The 18,254-nt window shown below is 48.8% G+C and overlaps 7 protein-coding genes across 7 annotated transcripts; 2 read left to right on the top strand and 5 right to left on the bottom strand.

Annotated features, from left to right (window-relative positions):
- Window positions 1-267: 267 nt before the first annotated feature.
- Window positions 268-1,643, top strand: An06g00400 (hypothetical protein; the record flags this gene model as incomplete). Its single annotated transcript, XM_059748012.1, has 5 exons — window positions 268-409; window positions 465-582; window positions 667-796; window positions 931-1,167; window positions 1,293-1,643. The coding sequence occupies 5 exons, from the start codon at window positions 268-270 to the stop codon at window positions 1,641-1,643; spliced, it is 978 nt and encodes a 325-aa protein (XP_059603777.1).
- A 2,001-nt stretch (window positions 1,644-3,644) lies between these two features.
- On the top strand, window positions 3,645-5,173 carry An06g00390 (uncharacterized protein; the record flags this gene model as incomplete). Its single annotated transcript, XM_059748010.1, has 3 exons — window positions 3,645-4,070; window positions 4,183-4,600; window positions 4,647-5,173. The coding sequence occupies 3 exons, from the start codon at window positions 3,645-3,647 to the stop codon at window positions 5,171-5,173; spliced, it is 1,371 nt and encodes a 456-aa protein (XP_059603776.1).
- A 129-nt stretch (window positions 5,174-5,302) lies between these two features.
- An06g00380 (uncharacterized protein) lies at window positions 5,303-6,957 on the bottom strand (the record flags this gene model as incomplete). The annotated part of the gene is made up of 4 exons (XM_059748009.1): window positions 5,303-6,124; window positions 6,185-6,595; window positions 6,702-6,847; window positions 6,909-6,957. The coding sequence occupies 4 exons, from the start codon at window positions 6,955-6,957 to the stop codon at window positions 5,303-5,305; spliced, it is 1,428 nt and encodes a 475-aa protein (XP_059603775.1).
- Window positions 6,958-7,391: 434 nt separating this feature from the next.
- Window positions 7,392-8,646, bottom strand: An06g00370 (uncharacterized protein; the record flags this gene model as incomplete). The annotated part of the gene is made up of 6 exons (XM_001390828.3): window positions 7,392-7,402; window positions 7,555-7,561; window positions 7,633-7,669; window positions 7,804-7,851; window positions 7,904-8,226; window positions 8,281-8,646. The coding sequence occupies 6 exons, from the start codon at window positions 8,644-8,646 to the stop codon at window positions 7,392-7,394; spliced, it is 792 nt and encodes a 263-aa protein (XP_001390865.3).
- A 555-nt stretch (window positions 8,647-9,201) lies between these two features.
- Window positions 9,202-10,680, bottom strand: An06g00360 (uncharacterized protein; the record flags this gene model as incomplete). Its single annotated transcript, XM_001390827.1, has 3 exons — window positions 9,202-9,789; window positions 9,841-10,535; window positions 10,590-10,680. 3 exons carry the CDS (start codon window positions 10,678-10,680, stop codon window positions 9,202-9,204), a joined length of 1,374 nt encoding a protein of 457 aa, XP_001390864.1.
- A 1,451-nt stretch (window positions 10,681-12,131) lies between these two features.
- An06g00350 (uncharacterized protein) lies at window positions 12,132-14,046 on the bottom strand (the record flags this gene model as incomplete). The annotated part of the gene is made up of 6 exons (XM_001390826.1): window positions 12,132-12,688; window positions 12,760-13,057; window positions 13,116-13,231; window positions 13,300-13,614; window positions 13,676-13,760; window positions 13,828-14,046. 6 exons carry the CDS (start codon window positions 14,044-14,046, stop codon window positions 12,132-12,134), a joined length of 1,590 nt encoding a protein of 529 aa, XP_001390863.1.
- A 2,191-nt stretch (window positions 14,047-16,237) lies between these two features.
- An06g00340 (uncharacterized protein) lies at window positions 16,238-17,794 on the bottom strand (the record flags this gene model as incomplete). Its single annotated transcript, XM_001390825.3, has 1 exon — window positions 16,238-17,794. One exon carries the CDS (start codon window positions 17,792-17,794, stop codon window positions 16,238-16,240), a length of 1,557 nt encoding a protein of 518 aa, XP_001390862.3.
- Between the last annotated feature and the right edge of the window lie 460 nt (window positions 17,795-18,254).

Below are 18,254 nucleotides of genomic sequence, written 5' to 3'. Positions count from 1 at the left end.
GTAACCAAGTAAGTGTTCTGATTTCTAGCTAACTAGCTCTCTGATCTAGATATACAATAGTAATCTGGTTGGTCTGACAAAAGATAAGGGACAAAGAAAGTGAAATAAAAGGATGAACTCTATAATCAAGTGTGTGTTTTGGAAGGCCTAGAACCCGTTGAAAAGGGTTTAAAAGTTGGTGGACTGCTCTTTACACAGAATATATTTCGTAAATATCTTCCTGATTGGACACCTAACGTCGGATGTCTGAGGAGAATATTATTGGACATGACATTATTCGCTCTTAGCCTTTTAATAACAGCGCCTTTCCTGGTGTTGTCAAGCCGCTGCAGTACACCACCATGTGGTCGCGTTGAGAATCACAGTCCATGGCCATTGGACTGGGCTGAATTTGATGGACTGAAAGTTTGTAATGGCAAGTCCATATATAGCTAAACTCATATATCGAACCTGACAATATTCAGTTTGGAATAGTGACGGAGGTTCAGCCCCAAACACTGGCACAGTACCCTGCTCCATTGACACCCTGTCCCCTGGTAGCGGCAAGGGTGGCTTTTTCAATGATGGTATTGATGTTGACGGGTGAGTTCGAATATGCTATTGCGCCAATGCGGTGATTGGCGTTGTGCGAGAGAGCAGATGGCTGATGATGCGCGATAGTTTCAGATATATCGACAGGGACTATATTGTCAAGTTTCGTTGGGATGGAGTAACTATGGGCGTCCTAAAGGGTCAGTGGACTAAAATTTCAAGCAGTCAGACTGCGTTGTGTGATGGTAGTAGCAGTGGAACGGCGGTGTGCATCGTTTTTGGGGTTCCATTCTGAGAACATGGAGATGGATTGGTACCATAAAATGGTTGTATAGCCCGTTCACTAGCCCTCGTAACGCTCTGGGCTTCCCACACTGAGCTCATAGCGGTTGGCAGCAGGGCTTGGAACGATGGATGGATGCGCCTGGCAGCCAGGCATTGGGTTATGCCTCTTTCCGAAAGAGTTATGTCCGCCAATCGGTGTACACCAAACCCTCGCGCTTTCCAGCGATTGATCTGCTAGTGGAGCAGCATCACATGACTCAAGGCTCACGTTCGCCGGCAATGTGTGCACAGTACACCCTGTTTCACGGGACTCTATTCCCACCCATGCGAATATTGCCAGCCTCTTTGACCGTATGTCCTTCGAAAATGCCACACAGTCGGCTTATGTAGTAGTATCCTATAAAAGATGTCTTAATCTTGTATAATATGAATTTTCACTGCTGGCTGAAAATATGAAAGTTTTGACATTCCCATAGACCTACATATGTTATTTTGGTTTCGTCCCGATATTTTGCCATAGCAAACACCCCATTCCGGCTGCCACATCCACGGCCCAGGCCACGCCCCCGTGCCGGGCCCGAGATCATCAAGGGTTAATCTATCCAGGTTCCGCAAACGGAGGAACGCTAATAGTCTGGTGGTCTGATATTGATAGTCTATTACACATTGATAGAGTCATATTCGTGTTTTGCAAACTTTATGTCTCTGAACGATATCAGCGCCCCAAGGAGTGCCCATGTTCGTCAGGGAATGGTGTTTATAAAACGGCACTAAGCCGAAGTTCCCAAACTGCAATTTTTTTTCGAGTGTCCAGCAAGGCTAGTTAGTTCTGAATAAAAGATCAGCTGGTATCTACCTTTATTAGGTATGCAAACCCCAGCAATATCCTTTATGTTCTTCAGCACTCTGTTCGTATTGACTCAAGTTTAGGCATGGTCTTATAGTGGACATTATTGTTATAGTTTCTTCCACTCACATATCCCTTCTATTCTTAGAAAGATGGTGTTGTCAACTCAAAGTATCCACCAGATTCCAAACAAAGGTCTGGAAGTGTATATTGTCAACTCTGAAAAAAAAGAAGGCGAGGTATTACGGCCGCACCAAGCCTCTCTTCATTATTCGACTTGGCTTGGTGGCTCTCAAAACCCCACAAGTCTGGCAATTTTCAAAAGCAGTGATGATGGACAACGCAAGTCAGCTATTATACATTTGGCGGATTCAGACTGGACGTTGGCCATAACAGGCGATATTGAGAACGGCAATACCAACATAAAAGTTAATGGGAGCAAGGATTTCAATATACACGTGAGAGAGGATGATATTGAGTTTGAATGTCTGAAAGGAGACTGGTCCCGCAACGAGGGAAGTATTAAAAATTACAACTTTGCTTTCAAATAGGGGGAGGGAAAGTGATGCATCCATATAAAAATGTCTGGAGTAGCTCAAGCAGAGCTTGAGAAAAGTTATTATTGTCGTTACCATTAATCGTATTGTTAATGTTGGTGTTGCCCTACTTACTAGTTGTGTCCATATGCCAGCGTTTTCCTGCTATTCAAAAATATCCCTACAGGATTTACAATGAAATGTATAGCTCTACTGGAGGATAAGAAACACCTAAAGAGAATTCTTTAGGATAACGGACGAGGGTGTGTACTTTCTCAGCTAACTGACTATCAGCATAATGAGGCAGTAAATACTAGAGGACTAAAGTTTCTATCGCACGGCCATTTCTAAGGCAATGCGAAGAAGATAAAAGACATCCTTTCTCATACACTCTTCCATGGTACAGGGCTTCTTTTTCGAAATCGGCTTGATTGTCAATGACTTCTGAATAGTTCACTAACCCTAAGGAAACATATTTGCCCGTTTTGTATAGTGAATGAAATCACAGTACATGGAACGTGTTGGAATGGTCTACACGGTAGGCTTTAAGCCAGACTGTAAGTTATACCGTTAGGATTCTGCTATGGTGGTCTATGCAGAACACTTTTAGCTTATAAGCTTTCTCTTTCACCCTTCAGGCTCCCTTCCACCTACTTAAACATACGACTATCAAACATTCACCACCACTAATCATCCTACTCATCCTATGGGATACCCAACTACTGAGCACGAGGTATCTTAAACAACTTCATCATCTATCTAGCCTTAGCTGCTGGGCTTCTGGCTGTATAACGCCATTCACGAGTGTGGAAATATTTCAGTCTGGTTTGATTTTCCTTTCGAACAATGAGATTGGTCTAGTATGGACACAAGCGCCATAAGGAGAACTCAATAGAGAGGTCAAGGTTTGGATTCTATGAATTGTAGGTCTTGGAAACAACTATGTCAAGGTTACTGAGGCAGCGGTTAAGCGGCGACTCGCCGTCTAAGAAAGGAGGCCGTTTCTGGTGCCGGAGGTTGCCAACATCGGCGTTGAATTCACAGGTCTTCATGCCCTGAAACAAACGAAGTAAGAGGAAGGGTGTACCTTCGTGCGCAGGGTCTACCCTTGTTTAAAACAAAATACTTTATCTTTGATGTTGCTGTTAGCCAAATTCTGCTTATTCGCTATCTTCCTTTCTGCCCTCTTGTCTGATTGCCCTTTGACATTCTGCCATCTCCGGTTAGGCTCTGGCGGGTTCGCTACTACTCCATTAGCTTCTCGTGCTCGTATACTTTCTTGCTCTCATCTGGCTGCCCTACATGCTTCCTTATTCGCTACAATCTAGCACGTTTAGCTTTGATGGCTCCTCCAGAAGCAATACTGCATATTGATATTAAGACCAAAATTTTGTTCTCGGGTGTAAATACAAATGCTTTGTTGCACCTAATTAAAAAAAAAGAGCATGGAGCTTATTGAGATGGGGCTGGGCCACCGCGGGCGCATGAATGCGCTGTATAATATTGTTGGGAAGGATGGGCCGTCGATGTTGCGGGATTTCGACTCGAAGGAGACTTCAGCTTGGGGCATGCGGGGTGACGTGAAGTATCATTATGGGGGAAGTGGAGCGAGAGTTACCCCGTCGGGGAGGAAGGTGTATATGAATATGGCGCCGCAGCCGTCGAATGTCGAGTCAGTGAACCCCGTTGTTATGGGGAAGACGAGGGCGATTCAAGATCGGAGGAATGGCGACCGCGAGAAGACCATGATGCTGAATGTTCATACTGATGCGGCCTTCGCTGGTCAGAAAACGGTGTATGAGACGCTGGGACTGGCTGGGTTGAATGGCTATGAGATTGGTGGGACGTTGAGATTCATTGTGAACAATCAGGTTGGTTTTACTACCGATGCCTGGCAGGCGAGATCGTCGCCATACTGCACGGACGTGGCGAAGATCTTGGATGCATCGGTTGTTCATGTCAATGGTGACGACGTTGAGGCAGGGACTATTCACCATAACTAACTCATCCTTGAGTGAGACTGCAGCAATGGGTTTTGAGTTCGGCTACTCATTGGCAGACCCAAATACTCTCGTGATGTGGGAAGCCCAATTCGGTGACTTTGCTAACAACGCTCAAGTTATCATCGATAACTATGTCGCATCTTCCGAGAAGAAGTGGCTTCAGCGCTCTGGTGTGGTTCTTTCACTACCCCATGGATACGATGGCCAGGGACCGGAACATACATCAGCCCGCTTGGAGCGATTCTTGCAACTGGGTGACGAAGATTCTAGGAAATTCCCGTCAACGGAGCAGCTCCAGCGCCAGCATCAGGATGCTAACATACAGGTTGTGTGCATGACAAGTCCGGCAAACTACTTCCACGTTTTGCGTCGGCAAATTCACCGAGACTTCAGAAAGCGTATGTTCTCTGTTTTGGTCCCACATACCACTGCTGACCATTTTAGCTCTCATCATACTTTTTTCCAAGTCACTACTCCGCCACCCCCTTGCACGTTCGGATATTGAAGAGTTCATCGAGACTCCCTACTTCCAACCGTTGCTTCCCGAAACTCAACACGGCATTAATATCAATAAGCTGGAGGATATCAAGCGCGTAATCTTTTGCTCTGGCCAAGTGTATGCGGCGCTCTACAAGTATCGCGAAACTCACGGCCTCAAAGACACGGCTATCACGCGGATCGAAGAACTTCATCCATTTCCATGGGAGCAAGTTAGACAAAACCTGGATAACTACCCCAATGCAACGGATGTTGTTTGGTGTCAGGAAGAAACACTGAATGGGGGCGCATGGAGTTATGTTATGCCGAGATTTGAGGTTATATTGGCTAAGACAGAGAATCACACGGATAAGAAGATACGGTATGCAGGTAGGGAGCCGATGTCGAGTGTTGCAGTGGGGTATAAGGTGCTTCACGCTGTTGAGGAAGAGAAGCTGCTAGGGGATGCTTTTCAGATGTCTCCTGATGAGTAACCGAGATGTCACTTTGCTTGATAGATGGAGGAGGTAAGTCTTCAAGTTATAAATGAGAAAAACAGCCTGCCTTTATATAAATAAATCTGCTACGTATATCGTTATTCGTAAATGATTAGCCCCTGCAGTTCACTCCTTCCCGGACAACGCCGCAATCAAAGCTGCACCAATTCCTGACCCATCCTCTGCCGGCACAAAGGTAATCAAATCCTCCGAATCATCAGGCCACTCCAGAATCTCTCGTAAAGCAGTAACTGCCCGCTCCTTGAACCGGAAAAGCTTCTCGAACGTAGAACCATCTACACCAACACGGCCTTGGCGTATGCCCTCCTTCTTACAGATAGCCGCAATACCGCACGCATACAATCTGGCCGCACGCGTGCAGACAATCTCCCCAAGACGACAACAGACACGGAGTTCCTCGAGTGTCGGCTCAATGCCGAAATTCTCTTTCAGAAAGTTTCGTGTCTCCGCCATGGCGCTATTCTCCGCTGACCCAGCCTCTTCCATCCTCGACACACACGACGATTCCATAGCATGAATATGTCGGAGTCGACTGAGATCCATGTTTTCTAAAAAGCCCACTTTTTCATGTAGGTGGATAATTATCAGCCTTACTATTTCTCCCACGTACAGGCCAGCCACCATCTTTTCATATGTTTGTTGACCCGGTCGCGGGGAAGTACGGTCAATCTCGAGATCGAACTGACATCGCGGCAGAACACGATGACTGTTGTCGAAGGCACCATACTCGGTATTGATAGCTACCAACTGATCCGCAGGAAGATGGTGCTCTGAGATCTTTGGCACGCGCCCGATCTTTTCCATGTATGCAGAGTTGCAACCGGTGCCAAAGATGCTACCGATTTTGATCTCGGGGTCTTTGTATGCCGATGCGATAAGCGTTCCAGTCGTGTCGTTAACCAATGCGACAATGTGCACGGGGACATTCTGTTGTTGAGAACTCAAGTCAGTGTTATCTTGCCAAGACTGTATAGAAGAAGAGCTTACCCTCTCCGCAAATGCCTCCTCCAACTGCGCAACAACATCCTCGCCCTCTACACCCGATACATCCCATCCCTTTGTCCAGCGTTGCAACACACCATGCCGAATATTATCCTGCGTCACTGGATAAGAAAAAGTAAACGCAAGTGGCAGTTTCTCGTCCGGATTGGGCGTCAATTCATGCTCGCGCAGAAAGTCCGCCACACGGTCTGCTATGTACTCCCATAACTCCTTTGCATTACCTGTCTTCAAGCCACCTGGTAACTTGAACTTGCTTTGTGTAATCTTGTATCCACCTTTCTCTTCTGTCAGGATGACGTTGCACACGCGGAGATTGGTCCCGCCCATGTCCACGGTCAGGTATTGGCCTGTTTCGTGGCCGGTCGGGGATTTGGTTACCCAGGTTACGTTCATTGGCTGGGGGTATGTTAGTTGATCAGGTTATTCGGGCGGACGAAGAAAGCGTACAATGTCGCCATCGGTGTTTTCCAGTCCTAAGTTGATGGAATGTCAGAGACTCTACTGAGATAGATGCGGCCAGAGAGGTATACCAACCTTTCTCCATCTCCTTGACAAAATGATCGGTGATATGTCGAAGAGTGTCTGCATCGACACGGAACATATCCGCTATATTTTGAACTTCTTCTAAAACCTTTTCCGATACGACTCCTAGGCTGTGGTGTCAGTTCGGGGCTTCACAGAACATGTGATGAGGAAGGTAGTAGTATACCTTGCGGGAAGTGGATGCCCGATCCGGGAGCGTCCTGTGGTTCCTTCATTTCGGCAATAAGCAATGGAATATCCTTAGTGATGAAGAACACAAAAATGTGGGAAATTTGGAAGAAGATACATTGCTGTGTTTTGTTGGTTTTATATATCAGAGGACTTTACCAATTCGCCCATCTTACGTATAATTTTCGTTCTACAGCTTGGCCCTCTTGAAGCCATACCCACATCTGACAACCAGGCTAGCTAATCAACCGCGGCCATGCTCCTAGCCAGTCCTATCCAAGTTTTGCTGGAATACTTTAATTCTATACCGGTACACAATGATCCGAGAACAGCAGGAGTGGCATCTTCGGACTCGGCGATGGATCGGGTTGACTTCACAGTGACGTCGGCCCGAGGCGGGTCCGCGGAGTGGTCCCTTCCGGCCTTCTTTGGTTGATAAGATGGTTGGATCTTCATTGCCCTGATTCAAGGCAATTCTTATCTAGAGCTTATCTAGAGGCTCTTAGCTATGGGTCTATGTCTTGTGGAAGGGTCTAGAAAGTGCTAGGTGTTGATAATGTATTGATCTCATGGGATATTCTCGGCTTGAATGGGCAAAAGACTCGCACTCCTTTGATGGTGGTTTACTGTCCACGGGGACTTACAGCTTATCTGTTGAATGTAGTCCGCGGGTTATTATTATCGTATCGGTCCTTCCGGAATGATCTAGATCGCACACATACCGTGTCCGGAGCAATGAGGATTCGGGACGACAACTCACTTGTCCCAGTAGCATATGGCATGAGTTAACATAAATTCAATTTGGTAATACACAATTAAGGAAAAGTTGAACTCAATCCTCCGCCCAAAGCTCATAATCCGGAAAATACCGATCATGGATCCTGTGCGCATACTCCACGACGACCGGCAACCCTCTCACGATCCTTTGCGTCTCAGGACATCTGCAATCTATTAGCATCCCAAACTCATTGTATCCCATGACAGAAAACTCACGCAGTACAGATCAATGCCCCAACAATAAACCCAAACAGCGTAACATCAGCTTCAGTCGGACGCTGACCTCCAAGTACCCAGAATACTCCCTTCCGATCACTGTTCAGCCTAGAATCAACCAGTAATGCATTAATCTCCTCCCATATCTGTCTTTTAAATTTCGTCCGTTCCGCATCTGAATATCGCAATGTCCCTTGCCCGTGCAATACCTGATACTGTTTCCGGTAGATGAGATGCCCCACGATAACCTGGACGGGATATGGCAGTGAGGCGAGTATGTGTGCACGCATGGAATAGTAATTGTCGATCCATTTTTCGTAGCCCTACTTTTGGTCAATCATCTCGCAATGTACAGGCAGTTTGGACGGTGATGATACCTGAAGGAAATACAGCTTGTCTTCCAACAACGCCCTAACCCCTGAGTCAAGGACTTTCTCCTGCACAGTCAAATCCCCATTTAGATCAGGGAGTACCCCTTCTTTCACAAAATCTTGTATAATGAGACCCGAATCAGACATTGTCCGAGACTGATTTGTCTCCGAATCGTTGGTATCGCTAATAGTAACATAAGGCACTTTGCCCCGTGGCGCGGCGCGAATCGACCCACTTTCAGTACGATAAGATAGCCCTGCAAACCGGAGTCGGGCTTCCAGTTTCGTGACGAAGGGAGACCATGTGTAGATCCCTGTGCCGGGGAAGCCGCGATACAGGGTTATTTCTGGTTGATCTTGACTAATTCTCATTTTGTTCCAGGTTAGTTGTGTTTCTGTCGCTGAGATCATGATACGTGGGTAGTGCGAAGCTTTTTCAAGCGGGTTTTGCGATCATCGCAAAGACCGAGAGTGGGATCGGGCTCGCGTTGAGGAAGAGAACGCTGAATTTGATTCGCCGGTGAAATTAGACTCATCCTAGTGTGCTTCTTAGATGTTTCAAAGGCTATGAATGGCGGGATTAAATCATCTGGTCAGATGTCCAGCCAATAGCATTAGCAGACCAAGGTATGCTGCCTGGAATGCTGCCTAGATCCTGCTCTTGCGGTTTACGGACGCCAAATCCATCGTTTGGGGCTGTAAAGCTGAACGGACAATTATGACCGAAGGTTCTTTTGCTTCTCAGCAATGATTGTCGACCGACTTCAGAGGACGGGCCAAGAAGCGACGGTAAATTTCTTATTGCATAATAGTATCATTGAATATGTGAAAGACTTTCACCTGTGCAAATCACATAGCCTGGCAAGAGCGCCTTGGCTGGGCCAAACTCGGATAATCAATCTATCTATGCAAGCCATATTGAGCCGTTTAAGCAATGGCAACAACACCCGCAAGAATAGCGGCAGCAACGCCAAGGGGTCCATAAGCGAGAGAATTGGCACCGTTTGTCGGAACTACACTGTTGCTTCCCGCTGCCGTGCTGGCAGTAGTCGTTCCATTACCATTCTCCGTACCTGTGGAGCCGGAGGTTCCATTTGTCGCGGTAGCCTTCGTAGCCAGAGACTGGTGTTTGTACACCACCAAATTCGACGTGAAGATGCTCGTCGCACTAATTTCCTCCTCAATGCCCTCCGTCCCATCCCAGGTCGACTGGTACCAGCGCTGTCCACAGGTTGTCTTACTACTTCCGCCGCTGCACTGCTTCGCAGCGCCAACAGCCGAGCCTTGTAGGCGCGGAAGAATGTCCGATGATGTATACGGCGCTATCATGCTCGTGAAGGTGAGACTTTCTGCCAGGAGACCCTTGAAAATTATCTCATCGTCGTTGCACACTTGCGTAGGTTCACAGAGGATCTCGGACATGATTTCGCCGCCATATTTATGGGGGAAGAATTCTCCAAAGGTTGTGTTCAGAAGGCCATCCAGGCCGGTCTTCCACTTGGTCTCTCCGTTTGTCTATCTCTTGTTAGTCTCTGTCCAATATGTAGAGCGTGTATAGCCACTTACGTAGTTGTACATATATGCCGCGCCACTCAGAAACACCCCGTAGTTATACGACCACTGATTGTTGCCCAGGGTCGCACAATCATTTTCCGTATTAGTACTATCAGCAACATTCCAACTGCCCTCCTGAACAAGATGCGATGTACTCCAGTCCCAGATCGTGTTTGCCCAATCCACATAGGTCTGGTTGTTGGTATACCGCGCCAACCGCGCAGCAAGTTGGAAGAAACCCCCGTTACTCATTGCGTTCTTCATCGCGTATCCGGCTTGGTAGGGCCAAAGCTGCCACCGGAGACCGCCGGAGCAGGTGTTGTTGTCCCAGCGGGCGGCTTGCACATCGAATACCCGCTCCGCTAGATCCACCCACGAGGGCATTCCAGCGTCTTCGGGGTAGTTCAGCTCTGCTGCCGTCATGGCGGCAAGGCCCCAGGCCATCTGGTCGTCATTGGCGATGTATGAGGACCAGTTGCTCGGCATGTAGTCGTTGCCGGCGCCACGTTGGTGGTACATGCCCTGGCTGACGGCGGCGTTGTTGGATGCGTCGTCGGTGAAGTACCAGTATCGGATCATTGTGTCGAATAGTACGCCGCCTTCCCACCAGGTGTGGTTGATTTTTCCGGGAATCTGGCCGGTCTGGTTGCCTGTGTAGTAGGACATGGCGTTGAAGGCGGCTGTGGCGGCGGCATTTTTGATAGATTCTGTGGGGGGTTAGATGGTTCATCTGGATTAATGCCTGAGATAGGGGAACGTACGTTCGTTGGTGATGTCGAGATCGATCGCAGCGGGGGTACCGGCCAAAGTGGCGACGGTGAAAGCTGCTGTTAAGTAATGAGCGAATACCATGGTGGTTGTTGTGTAAACGAGTGTGTGGTTGATGATCAGCGGGAAATCATGGGAACCCTGGGGCGACTCATATTTTTATACGAACCATCATAGGATTCGCAGATTTGGGTGGGTTGTAAGTGGACATGAGAGTTTGACCAAGTGGTGCGAAATGGAATTTCGTCCATCAGAAAAGCTCTTTCCAGCAGGGGTAAATGCCCCCAACGGGGCTTAGGCTTACCACGATGTGGAGGGTGTGCAATAGCCGCAGGGATGGAGAGATGCTCAAATTGCACCAGAGACTTCGATAGGACAAGTTTCAGGGTCTAGAGACGCTAAAACAGCCGGAGTACCCGTGATTTGCTGATTGCTGATGGTTCATTTCGGCTGTTTTGTTAGCGTCAAAGGCTGGGGCGGTTAGGCCCGTTCCACTGCACATGGCCAGTGAGCCTTATGACCATTCCCGGCTCATTATTGGGGATTTTGCAGTGAAATTGGGGGTTTTACGCTTTGGAGACTGTCTATAATGGTTGTCGGAGAGCTCCATAACAGCATTGTTGACCCCTATTTTGGGTGATCCGTAAGAAGAATCAACTAGGCATTAGTCAATTGCAAGATCAAAATCTTAGTAAGCGGGCTTCATATCCAGGGTCCAACATGTCTCAGGTATCTGCAGCATGACCCTTTCTGGATGATGCTCGCCTTAGCTGAAAGCAGATTGTGAATGCTTTAGACTCATGTATATCCTGTGTAAGCATTGTCTAATATTATGATGTACAACTGTCCAATGGTTTCCAGTTTCAGTTCAAAAATTTGCGGGGATACCTACCAAACTAGCCACCAATAAATACCTTCATATGCTCGTGCGCGAATTCTTTACGGCTTTGGGGGTGAAACATGAAGGCCGACACCATACTACGTGAAGCTCACTATCTAATGCAGGAGATTGAACTTCCGGCAAGGCTTCTGCGTGTCATACCACCAAGACTTGGCTGCGCTACAGCCACACTGACAAACATCCATCCGCTTGTGCCAAGCCACGCTCGACGACAATGGACATTGACCTCAGAGCCCTTCTCTTTTATTGAACGTTTGAGACATTCTTTTCCGTTAGCGAATTTAAATGGATTACCATCTGCCAGTTGATACTCCTTGGCTTGCAGCTTTTGGCCCCCTCCCAAGCATCGGCACAGGCACAGCCCGCACTGGTGACATGATGCTCATTGAGCCTTGCTAAGCCTAAGCCCGCTAGCGTCTAGGACTTCGTGCTGATAACATTACAGTGGCCTAGTTTGTTCACCAGAATTCTCCGTCGTAACACTATCATCGATGTTTACTTCGATCAAACGATATATATTATTGTCAAGGTGCTTTTACACCCTCACATCAGTTCCATCGACGCAAACTACCTACCAAGACACTAGTCTTCTGTCCAGGAACACGGGATTCCGCTGTCTGTACTCCACCTGGGGTCATTTCCTCGGCTCATAGATCCTGAATGGCACAGCAGAGTCCCAGCATCCAGCCTCTAAGAAATCACCTGTGATATTTCTGACACTGGTCCCATTGCCAAACTCGAGGATCAGGCCTCCTGAAGGAGCAGAAGCATTAAACGCGGGCCAACCCACAGTGGAGCTGACCGTGGAGGGGTCCTTGATGAATGCCAGGATAAAGTTCTGCATGGTCCTCGACGTCGCAACTTCCAGGGCTGAAATATTCCCCGCGTCTGTCATATATGTGCCGAATATCATCAAAAGGTCTGACCAATGAAATGCACCAAGGTATGGTACTGGGCTGATATTGGAGAAATTACCAGCCCATTCATATCGGTACGTGTCAAGACCTAGAGATGACCGTAGGATGGAGTCCTGGTATGCTGTGCAGACCCATTCACCCTCTCCTTCCATTGTCGTGGCCACCGATGTGCTGGCTTGTTCCCGTGAGGCGTCGGAGCGGATTGCTGGGCCTCGTGCGACCCGACCCGCGGCATAACGTGCCGCCTCATCGGAAAAGATATACTTTTCGTCGGCTAATTCACGCGAATCAGTCATTCAAATCTAAATTCGAAAACATACAGTCATGGAGGAGAGGGTGACGAACGGATATAGTTGGAGAAAGCAATCGACCGGGTGCCGTTGTAGCGGTTGATATACTCTTCAATCTGTACCCATGATACCTGGCGCATGCATTCCAGCTCAGCCTCCGCATTGTCTCCATAGTTGCATCCAAGGCCTTTTGCAACAATGTGGAAGTCTTCATATACATCTGTTGTCTCCGTGAGATTGATTGTCACTGATGGCGGCTGGGAGATGACACCAAATTTTGCCACGCGAGGATCATCGGGGAAGGCAAGAGTATACAGGTGAGTGAGTGCTGCTCCTTGTGATTGACCCCATAGCTATTGCAGAATATCAATTAGGATTTAGTAACTCGTCCTCGTGGAGTGGAATGCTTACCATGATATTGTCCGGGTCTCCACCGAACGCCCGAATATTTTCGGCCACCCATTCTACTGCGGCTCGCACATCCAACAAAGTCAGCGATGTCTCATTCAGAGCTTTTGATTTGGGATCTAAATTGGGCGAGAATTTATTCGTTAGCCTGGCTCACTTGTGCGACCGGGGTTCAATTTGATCTTACTGCCGAAGATGTTGACCCGATAATTTATCGTTACGACGATATGTTCCTGGGAGTTTGACACCCAGTTTGACGGCAGCTGGGATGGAATATCGATTCCGCCTGTGACGCCACCACCACCTGTGACGAAAAGCGCGACAGGCAGATTTGATGTCTTATTGGCAAAGGCTGGAGTCCACACAGCTAGCGATAGGCAGTCTTCTGAGGAGGACCAAGCAGTTGATCCCTGATTGGGTGCCTCCCCAATATTGAGCAGGAGACTTGGAGGTGCATATTCTGCCCACATGCTGCTTCCGGAAGCGACATACTGCGGACAGGCTAGAAGATAGGCCATCAGAATGCTGCTAGGTTCGGTATTACTCACAGCCGAGTCACTCACCAGGTCCATAGCGTGTCGAGTCGATTCGCTTCGACGAGTTGACTAATTTCTGAGGAGGAAGCCATCTGAGGTCCCCGACTGGAGGCTGGTAATTTGGAGCGATTGAATCAGTCTTAATCTCTCCGATCAGTGATGGCCAGCTGGGTACGTACCTGTGCATAGGGAACCCGAAGAAATTGGCGGACATTGGGGTATGTGTCGTTCAGCATGCCAACAAAGGTTCCCGTTCGTGTCTCCACAGTCAAATTCGACCAGTTGGATAGCGTTCTCGCCGGTTGCCACGATAAGTCTGCATAGTAGGGCGGGTACAACTCCCCAAGAGCGAGAGCAGTAAGCCCTGCCCAGGCAAATGAAGTGAGCAAGGCCACCATCTTGAAACAGTCACCAAACGAGCAAATTTCAGTGAAATGCAGATTCTTTTGCGTTGTTTAAGTGCACGGGGGGACTATTTATGGGTCTGAGCACGATGCAAAGATGCTAATTCAGCAGGGGTCCGTCCCCCCACATTGCGGGGAAAGTGAGGGTTCTACGAGGGACCTCGTCATTATTTAATTTGAACGAAGTCAAGCTCGGATAGTCGGAATTGGCCTAAACCTGCTCTTTCTAACCGAGGGGTCCGTTTATGTGTGATTTAAATTTAACTCGTCTACACAAGCATTCAGACGCATCTCCACTTACCGATCCCCATCGTGATACGAGTCAGTTCCTGATCTCTGTGTATTGTGTGATCAATATTTAGCCATTTCCCCGGAGACTTACAGATAATTCCTCCAAGACAACACCGGCCACGACCTTTGGCTGACGGTCAACGCTCAAGAGGCTATCCCGCCGCTATTAGTCCGCCCACACGTTCAAATTCCTTACACTAAATCGCCTGGCCAAAAGTCCGGTGTCCCATGTGTTTTGCTACTCCGCCTAGGGATGCATGGACACTAACAGTCATGTCGCATAAAATGTCCGGTACTATAGTTCTTTAGTTATCACACATCTTTCGGTACATGATATTTGTCTTTCAAATTCACGCAACGGTTCGACTTCGCTTCGTGATACAGTTCCCGCGGTGGCAACGGGGCGGGTTATGAGACTTAAAGCATCCTGGATGTAGTACCAGGCGTTCAAACGAAAGCAATGTTGAGAAATGGTCCCTGGATTCAAAGGGAAACACATGCCATAGCAGCTTACGCGCCAGGGTCGGTGCCAAGCGGATATTTACTATCCCGATCCCCGAACCCCAACTATGCTTGTCCAATGGACGATCCCTTGCACGGTCACTCTATCGTCGTCTGATTCATATAAAGGATAGGTAGTGGATTACAAGATGTCGACCATTGTTTTAGTACTAGTGATAGAAGACTAAAGCAGGTTTGAAGAAACTCCATATGCCCATGTTACTTATATGATGGGATGCATCTCTCCACCTGCTCTTCACGTAGACGGACTATATCTTTCCCGATCTACAACGCCTGTATACTTCTCTACGTATCGGACGACCGACGCTGCAGGGTGGTCCAAATATAACCGTTCGACTCGATTGCTCTCCATGAGAATATTTGCCATGACTATCTTGCGTAACGGCTGAACCCCAACTGTGTGGATCCAAGCCCACCACCTTAGATTTGGTCCTTTTGGGCCCCTACATCTGCGACAAAAGAATTGCTATAGTGTCCGAGATCTGACCTTTATTATAGCAGAGTATTCATGGTCATCGAATTCCCGTTACCTCACTTATCAAAATTGCCATTAAAGTGGTCGTTGAATTAGGCAGAATATCGTAATGTATGTTGATCCGACAGCTACGAGGTGGAGAACAGTGTGACGTGACGACGCACTCTGGCTTGGCTAGATCATATAACCATTTCATGATAGAGATCGACCGATGTAGGGCTAGAGGGAGTTACTACAGGTATATACATGTCTCAAGAACCACAGCACCCCAGAAGGCCTCTTTGATCTGTCCAAGATGTTCATCTTCATTGCTGACAACTATCGTCCGGGAGTTAGGGGTTTTACTAATGGCCCAACCTTCCAGCACGAAGGAGCTGCAGCAAATACTGCAGTCTAGGATGTCTCCCAAGCCCCTGGAATGGGTACACAAATATATCGTACCCTATCCTGGCCTTGTGGGGGTGCGTGGTCCTCGGGGGACCCAATTGAGGGTTCAGTCGGAGGTGGACTCATCTTTCTTTCTCCGACCTCCGACGGCCCTACGTAATGCATCCCCACACATTCCGTGACCTGCCGTGCCGTGCCACCTGGGGTCGTGCAATTGTTGAGTCCCCCAATTGACCCTAACATATCGGGTATACTCGCAGTCTATCGTCTGGAATCGGACCTGTTTCTTCATGGTGCTAGTGTCCCACGGTGGCTCCTGCAGTGTCTCGGGAAGCAGGTAGCGGAGGTCGACCATCTCCCACTGCGGAGTGAATTGATCATTTATGGTATCTTATAATGTTCGGGCACTGTATATACAATATTTCAGGTAAAGCTAGCTATTACTCGAGAACGCCAACCCCTCAATGAGGACAGAAGTATATGTACATTGACCAGGAATCCTCGCCATATCTAGTACGGACTGGGAGTAGCATACTTAAAGTACTCCAAGTACAGCTGGATCTCCTTGGCCGACGCAAAGGGAATGTCTTTCCACAGGCTGCCAAGCTCAAACATGGTCTGTTGGGAGGGAACATTCGGGCCCCAATACGGCAAGGTGCCGTTGTTATAGGAGCCGCCCTTGTTCGGGTTCTGCGTCTTGACAAAGTTGGCCCAGTACGAGGACATGATGTTGGCGACCTCGTAGTCAGCATCCGTGTACGAGGTGGTCGTCTGGGCGTAGAGGTTGTTGAGCGCATAAGACACCTCCGAGCCGTGGGTGGCTCCATCCGAGCCAGGAGGCGAGTAGGTCCAGAGGTAGTAGTAAACAGGTTCGGTAGAGGATTGGTTCCAGCGCTGGGCCCATGACCAGGTGGAGGTGCAGTAGCCAGCACGCAGGATCGAGTTGTATGCGGCCGTGGCCTGGGTGGTGTTTTCAGCTGGGTGCAGCGCCAACAGCTCGGCGGCATAGGGTCCGTAGGTGGAGTTGATCTCCGATCTGTACTCGGCGACGGTATAGGTGGTAGATAGATCAATCCCATTCTCGTCCTTGTTGTTTCCGACCAGGATGGGCACGTCATTGGGTGCACCTTCGTCCAGGCTAACGATGTACTTGTTGGGCATTGAGTGGTAGTTGAGCACTGGGTCGAAGCCGACGAAGTCAGAAGCACCGGTGCCGCTAAGGACTGTTTCGAGGTCCATGGAGCGCAAGTCAGCCACGCTCGTCGCATTGAGTGACTCTGCGTAGGTCTTGCTGAAGGCATATGCCCAGGTCATATTCCGGTAGTCACTTCCGTATCCCCACAGGTCTGGGTCATATGGGTCCTTGAGACCACTCTCTGCGATCGCTCCCTTGATCATACCCTTGGTCCGGGGACTGTTGACCATATGGTAAACGGCGCCGGAGCCGAAGGACTGTCCGGCCACAGTGATGGACTCGGGGTCTCCGCCAAAAGCGGCGATGTTGTGATAAACCCATTTCAGAGCTTCGATCTGATCAAGAAGACCGTAGTTGCCCGTCGCACCGCTCTCTTCGGCTAGCTCATGTAGTGTTAACCAGCCGAGAGGTCCTGTGCGGTAGTTGTAGCTGACGAAGATAACATCCTTGGCCGCCATGCCCGCACCATCGTAGGTACTTTGGCTGGATTCACCTCCGGCCGCATAGGACCACAGCATGACCGGCAGCTTGGCATCGGTGGAGGTGGCGGGGCTCCAGATGTTGATCGACAAGCAGTCCTCACTCACTCCGTCACCAGCGAATGAGCTAGGACAGCTGGCGCCAAAGGCAGTGGCCTTCAGGGTGCCGTTCCAGGATGGGGCACTCTGGGGCGGCTTCCAGCGATTTTCTCCACCAGTTGTGGCGGCATATGGGATGCCCTTCCATACAGAAATGTCTTTCCAGTTGACAATGTAGGATGGAGCACTGCTTTCGTTGAAGGCAGCAGCACCCTGCACCTTGCCCTGGGGGAGCTGGATGGTTTGGTCATAGAGAGTGGCGCTAGCCGGAGCCAGTAGGGAAAGGATACCCATACCACGAGTGGACCTCCCGTTGATTCTCATGTTCGCAGACAATGGAAAAGAGGAGGGAATATATGCAGTGCGAAGCAGAAGGCTGTCAGCATGTTGCCAGAGAACTGGACATGAGAAGGTTCTTATAACTGCCAACCAAGACAAAGGGCAATAGGCAACGGGTGCAGATCATTTTGGACTTCCAAGCCATGTTGCATCGTGATATCGTACGTGCTCGGAGAAAATATGACACGCCATGTATAATGCTAACTAATTTCTCTTCGGATATTACGATCCGCACAGGATATAGTAGCTGACTGTGCGTTCATGATCTTATTCTGCAGCATCGGGGGTGGGCGGTCCAGAGATCGCCGACGTCCGTCCGCCGACTCCCGTGAAGATAGCAGCCAAGAGCCAGATCAGTAGTAGGTGAAAGAAGGTTGTCGGTTTCAACCTAATTCCTTAGGGCAGAGGACGCGCA

This window comes from Aspergillus niger (genome assembly GCF_000002855.4).
Source record: "Aspergillus niger supercontig An06".
Classification (NCBI taxonomy): Eukaryota; Fungi; Ascomycota; class Eurotiomycetes; order Eurotiales; family Aspergillaceae; genus Aspergillus; species Aspergillus niger.
The sequence above is the reverse complement of the archived record's forward strand: the minus strand, read 5'-3'. Positions and strand labels throughout refer to the sequence as shown.